At 35.5% G+C, this 9,514-nt stretch overlaps 2 protein-coding genes across 4 annotated transcripts in view; one reads left to right on the top strand and one right to left on the bottom strand.

Annotated features, from left to right (window-relative positions):
• Positions 1-1,063: 1,063 nt before the first annotated feature.
• nop16 (NOP16 nucleolar protein homolog (yeast)) lies at positions 1,064-6,067 on the bottom strand. Its single transcript, XM_067377009.1, has 5 exons — positions 5,868-6,067; positions 3,354-3,462; positions 3,210-3,264; positions 2,994-3,100; positions 1,064-2,894 (listed from the first exon to the last, which is right to left on the bottom strand). Exons 1-5 carry the CDS (start codon positions 5,972-5,974, stop codon positions 2,757-2,759), a joined length of 516 nt encoding a protein of 171 aa, XP_067233110.1. The 5' UTR covers positions 5,975-6,067; the 3' UTR covers positions 1,064-2,756.
• Positions 6,068-7,560: 1,493 nt separating this feature from the next.
• Positions 7,561-9,514, top strand: part of grk6 (G protein-coupled receptor kinase 6) — a 54,189-nt gene continuing 52,235 nt past the window's right edge. For 2 of the 3 annotated variants that reach the window (XR_010893694.1, XM_067377005.1), the window contains exon 1: positions 7,564-7,755. Coding sequence is in view for 2 of the 3 variants with exons in the window: in XM_067377005.1 (XP_067233106.1) it covers positions 7,704-7,755 (52 nt within the window). In the remaining variant the exon portion in view is untranslated. Of the gene's footprint in view, positions 7,756-9,514 lie in introns of all 3 variants that reach the window. The other variant, XM_067377004.1, reaches the window with a different exon arrangement.

Below are 9,514 nucleotides of genomic sequence, written 5' to 3'. Positions count from 1 at the left end.
TTGAAAGTGACTTTGTAGTGCATCGCTGACAGTGGACACTGGACAATGAACCTTTTTTTGCTGGTGACATTTTGCCAATGTGACTGCGCCTTTAGAATGTTTTTGTGATTACAACAACAAAAAAATACAAATGGAGAACCGAAATATTATGTAAAAGTTCACTACTGTTCAAAAGTTTTGGGTCAGTAAAATTTTTTGGGAGGGGTATCATGGTTTCCACAAAAACATGAAATTAGCACAACTGTTTTCAACATTAATGAGAAGAAATGTTACTTGAGTAGCAAATCAACATATTAGAATAATCTTTGAAGGATCATGTGACACTAGCTATGTTTCCATGCAAATTTTGGGATATGGCATAAAAAACACTGAATGTAAATTGCGGATCACCTCAAATCATCTCAAATGTTTTAGTTTTTCTGAAATACCTGAGCCAAAGGCTGCATCCAAAATCACATACTTCCCTACTATATAGTAGGTGAAAAACAGTATGTGACAATAGTATGCCCGAATTCACAGTACAGTGATATTCAACAGTGATTTGATCTGCCTGCATTGACACCATTGTATGTGAACTGAACTGAGCTAGACGATGACATCACTGTTTAGTCCAGCGCTGATATAAATTAACTAAATTAATAACTATTGATTCTTACATCGGAATGAATCAATACTGAATTTACTTAAGATGGATACTGACACCATTTTCTTTAAGAGCTGCTGTGCAGCCAAAATTATGTACCAGTTATCAATGTAAAGCTGCTTTGACACAATCTGCATTGTAAAAAGCACTATATAAATAAAGGTGACTTGACTACTCATAAAAGAGTAGGCAAAAAGTACCTGGATGACTTACTACTTCCAGCAAGATTGTGAAGTGTGCATACAGTGGGCACTTTACTTTCAGACACAGCCACTGTCTGTCATCAGAATGATTTGGTATAATGACCATCCATAAGTGTCTCAAACCCACAAGTGTCCAAATGCAATTAGATAACATAACAGCATTTATTGCAATTCATCTGTGTGCTTTATGATGTAGGAAAAAAGAGCCACAGTAGCTTCCCTGAACTTACATTTTTTATCACAGATATTTTCTGACAATTTCACAGGAATCGACGAGTTTGTTCTCTTGAACACATACAAAAAACTCTACTTTCACAAGTTCACATGTACATATAATTCAAGAATAAAGGTTATGCATATTTGGCGTGCTGTCCGGGGGGAGGGCTCCAAGCTCAGAATATTGGCCCGAACACAGAGTACTACGGAGATGATTGGGTGGAGGAGAGACACTGATAAACTCTCAGAAGAACAGAGGTAAGTCTGCTGTATTTATACCTCTTGTTATTGGTTGAGTTGATTAACGGAATGCTCTCCACCCGTGCTAATCAGGTTAATTATCTGAACCTGCTCCTCCCGAATCTTGTTAATAAAACATAATTTATTCCCAAATATTTTATGCGACATTCCAATCTTGTACTCGTTAAATTCACACTTTTGGATGGAAACATAGTTACTGAAGATTGGAGTAATGATGCTGAAAATTCAACTTTGCCAACACAGGAATAAATTACATTTTACAATGTATTAAAGGGTTAGTTCACCCAAAAATGAAATTTCTGTCATTAAGTACTCACCCTCATGTCGTCCCAAACCTGCAAAAATGAAACAAAAATAACGACCCGTCATATTGCTACGCTATTTCCGCCAGCTCCTGCGTCAGCATCACACGCATGCGTCGTAATAATATTAAGATTGAACCACTGTAGTCACGTTGATGGATTTAACGATAACTTTAGTACCTTTCTGGACCCCAAAAGGTGCAATGTCATTGCTGCCTATGTGTGGATCAGATACCGTTGGATTTCATCTAAAATATCTTAATTTGTGTTCCGAAGACAAACAAAGGTCTTACAGGTTTGGGATGACATGAGGGTGAGTATTTAAAGACAGAAATTTCATTTTTTGGTGAACTAACCCTTTAAACAAGGAAACCGTCATTTTAAATTTTAATATTTCACAATATTGCTATTTTTACTGTATTTTTGGATAACTGCAGCCTTGGTGAGCATAAGAGACTTTTAAAAGACATTAAAAAATCTTACCGACCTCAAACCTTTGAATGGTAGTGTATGAACACAATAAAGCTCTTCAAAATATCAATTATTTTGAGATATTGCTGAACATATACCGAACTTAGATTTTTACTTCATGTTGCAGTGTCAGAGGGTTGTTTTCACTCTTGTGTATTAATTTTAATTACCAAAACACACTAAACGCATCCATTAAAAAGTCAGAATTAACTCATTTTCTAGGATTTTTTTTTATGTCTGGATTTCACTTCACAGCATACACTTACAAATTCAAAGCTTATATACATCTGCAAATACTCGAGTTGCTCACTAGATTCATATAAACACTTAAAAGTTAACATGGTCTTGAAGATGCCATAGTAGAAAGGAATTGTTGAAAATCTTTTCTGTGTCCATACTCATTCTTAAGACTCCCTAGGTCAGAGATCTTCAACCCTGCTCCAGGGGACCCGCTGTCCTGCAGAGTTTAGCTCCAACTTTAAACAAGCACACCTGAACCTGCTAATCAGGTTTTCGGGATCCCTTGAAAATCAATGAAGGTGAGGTGAAGCAGGCTGGATATAAACTTTGCAGGACAGTGAGTCTCCAGGAGCAGGATTGAGGATCTCTGCAGGTGATAGAGCGACTAGCGGTTTGAGACACCAGTTCTTTATCATGACATCATGAAGACTTCTGAGATTGCAAAGATGCAATGAAAGCAGCATATTCCTCAGGATGACACCGTTTGTATAATTCCACTTTCCGTTTGATCTGCTTTGGCGTGTCCTGGTAGTAATTCTTCTCGTCCCTTGCCATTGCCTGGAATGCCAATAAAGCATAATCAGTTATGTGAACTATCTAAAGAGTCTTATTTGTGTACATGTAGAAAGCTCATGGATATATACAGCTCTCTTTCACCTTGTAATCCTCGTTGTGTTCCTTCACCATGTGTTGAACATATTCAGTCATGTCAGTGGAGCATGTGGTTTTGTCTTTCCCACGGAGACTGGCCTCTGCCTCCATTTCTGCAATTGAGACACCAAATCATATTGGCAGGGCTTATGCAGCAGTGCATGAAAATATTATTACATTTCAATAATAACAGATTACAAAACCACTGGTTTCAAAACATACCTTTAATGACATAGGGTTTCAACACATGTGTCTCCATTGGTTCACTTTTTGTGTCCTGAATCATCAGTTAAAAGCAATCCGTTGTCATAATCAGGCAGTATTTGTATAAATACATTGTAATGGTGATTCATGCTTGACACTTGCCTTTTTAGCTTTAATAGGAAGCAATCCCTTGGTCCCAGGTGACAGCCCCATGTCTTGTAGATTTTGCTTCACTGTTTTGCGGTCATCCCAAGCTTTACGTATCTGAGGACTTGTTAAATAACCCATTTCATGACAAAGTTCATAATGCCTAACATTGTTGACAGCAAATGACAGCACCCTTGTGAAAATACACTTAAGCATACTTCTAAAAATAGTATTTTGCTCTTGTGCGTCCTTGAGGACATTTTTTTTTTTTTTTTCATACATTTTGGTACAAGTGTGTATTTTTATTGGAATTTTACTATTTCACCCTCATTTCTTTTAATAAATCTATTTTACACCAGGTACAGAAAATAGTTACTCGGGACCTTAAGGACCAAAATGTCACCATTGAAACCCATTAAAACTGCAAGTTTTAATCCCAGGACCACTGAACTATAATATTATGCAGTCTTTGTTAATAGGCTTTCATTCTGTTGGCAAGGCTTCAAAATTAACATTTTTATTATTTTTACAAGGCGGCGCCATTTTATCAGGTTTGGCCTGTAAAGCAAATACTCGCTTTTGTCCCATTTCCTGCTTCTGCGTATTATAGAGCCAAATGGATAAATTATGCAGCTATAATTGTGTGGGTGTGGATGTCAGAGTGTGGTTTGTAAGTACAGTCATGGTCAGAATTATTGGCACCCTTGGTAAATATGATCAAAGATGGCTGTGAAAATTAATCTGCATTGTTTATCCTTTTGATCTTTAATTTAAAAATTCAAATAGCACCAACATTACCATGTTGTTTGGGGGTGGTTTCGAGACAAAACGCTCTGCTCTCATCCAAGAACAAACTCCAGCATATTCAGTTGCCAGGCACTACTAGAACTTCAACCAGGACCAGGTTCTATGGTCAGATGAAACCCCATGCCCACAGTTAAATATACCGCTTGGTCTTTGAAATTGTGAGCCTATTTTTCTGCTGGAGGTCCTGACCTAACCCCATCTGTATGAAGGAATGGTCTCTGATCTCCAAACTCATCAGGCATTATAGGAAAAGACTCAGAGCTGTTAGCTTTTTGCAAAGGAGGTTGCAAAAAAGTATTGAATAAAAGGGTGCCAATAATTCTTTCACTTCAATAAAAAGTTACATTTTTGTGATTTTTTTTTTAAATAATGCAGATTTATTTTCATAGGCTTTTTTGTCCATATTTACCAAGGGGGCCAATAATTCTAACCATGACTGTATGCATGTACTAAAAAAATGGTATGTGCGTGTAATTTTTGAGACTTTGAGACCAAACTTAAAGGGACAGTTCACCCAAAAATGAAAATTCTGTCATAATTTACTCACTCTCAAGTAGTTACAAACCTGTATGAATTCTTTGTTCTGTTGAACACAAAGGAAGATATTTTAAAGAATGTCAGTAACCAAGCAGATTACCATAGTTGACTACCATAGTATTTATTTTTCCTATTATGGTAGTCAATGGGGGGCGAGATCTGTTTGACATTCTTCCAAATACTATATCTTTCTTTGTGTTGACCAGAACAAAGAAATTCATACAGGTTTGGAACTACTTGAGGGTGAGTAAATGACAGAATTTTCATTTTTGGGTGAACTATCCCTTTAAGTCTGTGCTCCAATGCTTACATTTTTTATGACCATTTTTGACACAGAGATTTGTGTCCACTAAGGACCTAAGAGTAACTTTTTTAAATTGACGCACAATAATATTACACACAATAATAATATTGACGTAAAAAAAAAATAGAATTAAAAGAATTCAGCAAACAATGCAGTGTTTTCAGACACTTAATCCCATGTTTATTGTAATTAAATGAAATTGTTTTATAGTTTAAATTTATAGTAAATGCAACAGAACTGCTTTTTTGACACACACTTAAGTACATATAAATATGTAATATCATAATTTCTTAAATGGAAATATGGCTAAAGTGTACAGCAAAATGTACTGACAAGCATTAAAGGTAAACTATAATATGCTTTTAATGCCATTTGATTTATCATTTGAACTTGTCATGTAAATAATAACCTATTTGTAATGATGAAGTTGCCATTTAGTACATTTAAAATATAATAAGATTAAATATAAAACACAATACAGTTAAAATTATAATCTAGTACTTTACATGTGCTTTAATGTGCGAACTAGTCAACACCTCAAAATAAGTGTACTTCTTTAAATCATGACAAAAGATTATTAAAATATAATTGTTTAAACAAAGTACACTTTTTAAAAGCTGTTTTAACTGAAAGCAACATGCACTGACATATATTGCAACATGGCAAAGCCATTGTTTTGTCTCAAGATTCACACCAGCACTGTTTTTTTTTTTTTCTAAGACATGTTTAGAAAAGCTACTTAAATGTCCCAGTTGAACTAAGATATAATCCTGACTTAATCTAAGGCCTGTCTGTGAAACCATGCCTTTAACTTTTTAAAAATATATATTGTTAGCAAGAAAGCCCTTTCTAGACGGCATTTGACACGTCCTCGAACTTACCATTCAATGCGCGGTTTCTCCTTTCTTCTTAACTTCCTATTCAGTTTCTTTTTGTTTTTATTGTAATTAAACGTGTTACGTTTACTTTGTTTCTTGAGTTTACCCATTCCTGTATAATACACCAGTAAACCACAGTCTTAACTCCGCAACACGCGTGTTTGAGGAACGCGGAAGTAGCGACTTCTTCTCCAAAAGCAACACCCATCAACATGGTTCGATATCGCCACCTGCCGTCAAAGAAATGTACATTAACGGTTCATAACAAATGTAGAGACTAGCCTTTTCTTGCCAAATATTGGAATAAATTCAAGGTGTTATCGCGAATAGAGAAGAGTGTGGATGAATAGAACATTAAACACAGGTTAGATTTTAGGTTACATTCATGCTACTTTCTTAAGGGGAGGAGACACGAGTAGGACGCAACAGTTCGTGATAGCACGTTTTGTATTCAGAGCCATTGATATAATTTAAAAACATACACTTAACAGCGTTAATAGTAGTGGTAGCATTTATTTATAGTATTAGTATTTATTATTATTATTATAATTAGGACGATTGGCTTTTATTAATTAGGTGTAACAGTTTCACCTCTAGATGGAGATATAAACTAAGCTTTGCAAAACCCACAAGAAACGTGTGCATTTCATCTTCATACAAGTTCAGAGCTGCACAGTCTGCTGTGGCATGTCATATGTCTGAAAAAATGCGCATGTTTAATGTTTATCATCATAGGAAATACTTATATTGATAAATGACAGCGATCAGCTTATACATTTAGAAATATATGGTTAGAATAATAATACGTCGTATAATAAGCAGTTATATATTGGGATAAGGAAACATTTTATAGTATCTGACAAGTGCAAACATGCAGCCGTCTGAATGAAAAAGAACAAAACCTACTATGGCGAAGATTTGGTCATGAATATTAAACAGATCACGTGATGTTATTATACGTTGTTTGATTTTTATTTTACTTCATAAAGCATTTTCAGGACAACAATATTGAGCATTAAAACAAATATTCCTATTTATATACACAATAAAATAATAAAGGAAAACGAAAAGAAAAAAAAACATACATGATGCATAGTATAACATTACTTTTGCCTTGTATATAAAAAAATGTACCATATAAAAGATTGTATTACTAGATGTATTGCTATAATAACAAATTATATATATCAGATTAAAGGACTAGGCCATGTTTGAAAGGATTAAAAAAAAATAAGAGTACAAATCAGATAAGAAGTATATATAGATATTAATAAGAAGCCCTACCTCATGTCAGCATAATCCAGTAAATATTCATGAGTTAAGCTTGGACTATTATTTCTTTAAGCCTTCAAATATTACCTAGTCCTTTAATCTAACATCTATAATTTGTTATTATATTAATAGCCTACATCTGCTTAAGAATATGTATGTCATTCCTTCTTTTTATATGCTAAATCATTTATATTCAACGTGAAAGTAATGCTCTTTTAATAATGTTTTCTTCTTCTTTTTCTTCTTTTGTTTTCCATCGGACCGTTCAAGCAGGACGCTCGAGGTTGGTTACCAAGCAACGGCAACTTGTCTCATTAATATTCATGAGCTTTGCTTTGCCATAGTAGGCTCTACGATCGACGTAAGTCCGAAGCTTCTGGGCGGGGAATCAGAGGAGCGAAACGGCAGAGCGGAGAGTCATTCAGGGTTAATAATATTCCGCCGTGGGGGGGAGCGGGGGAGGACACACATACACATACACATACACACACACACACACACACACACATACACTGCCAACCCGGCGACGAGGTTGGGCCTGCGGTGCCTGCCTGCAACCCAGGAAACATGGAGCTCGAGAATATCGTGGCCAACACTGTTCTGTTGAAGGCAAGAGAAGGTAAGACATGACAGTCCTTCTGATCATTGTCACTTTTGACAGCTGTGATCCTCAAACGCCGTGCTATCTGGCTCAAAACGATGGGGGATTCCCCCAAAGGAAGTTAGGCCAAAAAAAGACAAGAGCAATGCAATAAATGCTTTCTTTATTATGCTTAATTATTTACAAATCACTAGATCAAACCTGAGAATTATACATTGATCATGGTGTGTTGCTCGCCGCCTGCGTTGTTGTGTTCCTAACCTTGAGCAAAAAAAGATGGACCTGTCAATCCAAAAAAAAAAAAAAAAAAAAAAAACATCGTTTCTGTCAAAATGCTGTTTGGATTTTACGACATTTTTGTGAACTCTGAGTTTCTGTTTGAAGGAGAAGCGAAAAACACTATGTTGTCAGTAGTGTTATATATTGACAACAGTCATTCGTGTCTGGTGCTCGAGATAAGCGCCCGAATTAACTGAACCTTTGAATTAACCGACCATCTGATTTTTGAAAGTGTTTTTCAAAAGAGTTATCTACCTACCTAAATGGCTAGGCGTTACTTCATAGTCAGAAATGGTGTCTAGTGGGCACTTTCAGTTGTTTATCATTTTTTTCTGCAGGTGTATTTCTCAAACATGAGGGAATCCTGCTGAATTTTCTCGCGTCCGTGTTCGAACGTTCTTGTGCTGCACACTTGGGCTACTACATTGTAGTGTTGCAGTATCCGTTAAAGTATACTGGCCTTACGATAATTTTTGTAGGTTTTTTATTTTTGTAGGTTTACATTGATTACAAATTACAAAAAAAGTTGTTAATTATATACTAAATATAACAGGTGATGTATTACAAATGATATGTTAACATTAGAACTTATGGAAAATTTTGAAAGCTGCCTTGTTTCATAGATTGTTTCAGTTTAGTCAGTGTGCTGTATGATTGCTTAACATGTTGTTTCCTACTTTTTTAAGATGACATTTAAAGGTGCAATATGAATACTTGAATACTTATATTATTCCAAATATTTCCAACTATATGTAAATCGTGACAAAATTGCAATTTTAACCAAGGCTCCGGGACGTGTGAGTAGTCGCCTGTCAATTGTGTCATACCCTCATTACCCTCGGTTTCTGGTTTTATTTTGTAGAAACCATGGAAACACCAAAGACGCTTTAATATATTACATGTTTTAATAGACAAGGGAACAACTGTTTAGTTACGTTTATAGACAGAAAACTCATTGTTGTTATATAGCTCAACAGGTTTAGTCTTATTGTTTAAATCTAATTTTCTTGATTTTTTTTTTTTTTTTTTTTTTTTTTTTTGTGATTACCATGCTTTACCATGCCTCAGAGAAAAGCAGTATTTTGTCAAGTAGCTAACATAGCATAATCAGATACAGCTTTATTTTTAGGAACAGTAATACAGCATTTTCTCCATCGTACAATACGTTTTAAAATTAATTGCATGCCATTTATCAACACAAGCCGTCCAGCATTTAATATGATATTCTAAAACTGCAATGTGCAACAGTGTCTCACAGCAGCCGCCGAGCGAACGAACAGAGTAACATTATAACATAATTGTCAACACTCTCAAATGTATCTAATATGATAGTCGCCGGCGACTGTGTCATAATAGAAGTTCCGCTGCTCGTGAGGCATGCCACAACACTCGGTCCTGCTCTGATTCATACTACAGTAACGTTAATAATCGCATCCATGAACATGATTTCTTCCTGAGTCCTATCCCAATTGTTTCCACCGGCTGTGATGTGAAGACC

This window comes from Chanodichthys erythropterus, chromosome 22 (assembly GCF_024489055.1).
Source record: "Chanodichthys erythropterus isolate Z2021 chromosome 22, ASM2448905v1, whole genome shotgun sequence".
NCBI lineage: Eukaryota > Metazoa > Chordata > Actinopteri > Cypriniformes > Xenocyprididae > Chanodichthys > Chanodichthys erythropterus.
The sequence above is the reverse complement of the archived record's forward strand: the minus strand, read 5'-3'. Positions and strand labels throughout refer to the sequence as shown.

Excerpts from the sequence above, each read along its gene's own strand:
- nop16 (XM_067377009.1), bottom strand. The coding sequence starts at position 5,974 with ATGGGTAAACTCAAGAAACAAAGTAAACGTAACACGTTTAATTACAAT. Across the intron at positions 3,463-5,867 it reads GAGAAACCGCGCATTGAATG|TCCTCAGATACGTAAAGCTT; the intron begins GTAAGTTCGAGG and ends TTATTTAACAAG. Across the intron at positions 3,101-3,209 it reads GAAACCCTATGTCATTAAAG|AAATGGAGGCAGAGGCCAGT; the intron begins GTATGTTTTGAA and ends TCTCAATTGCAG.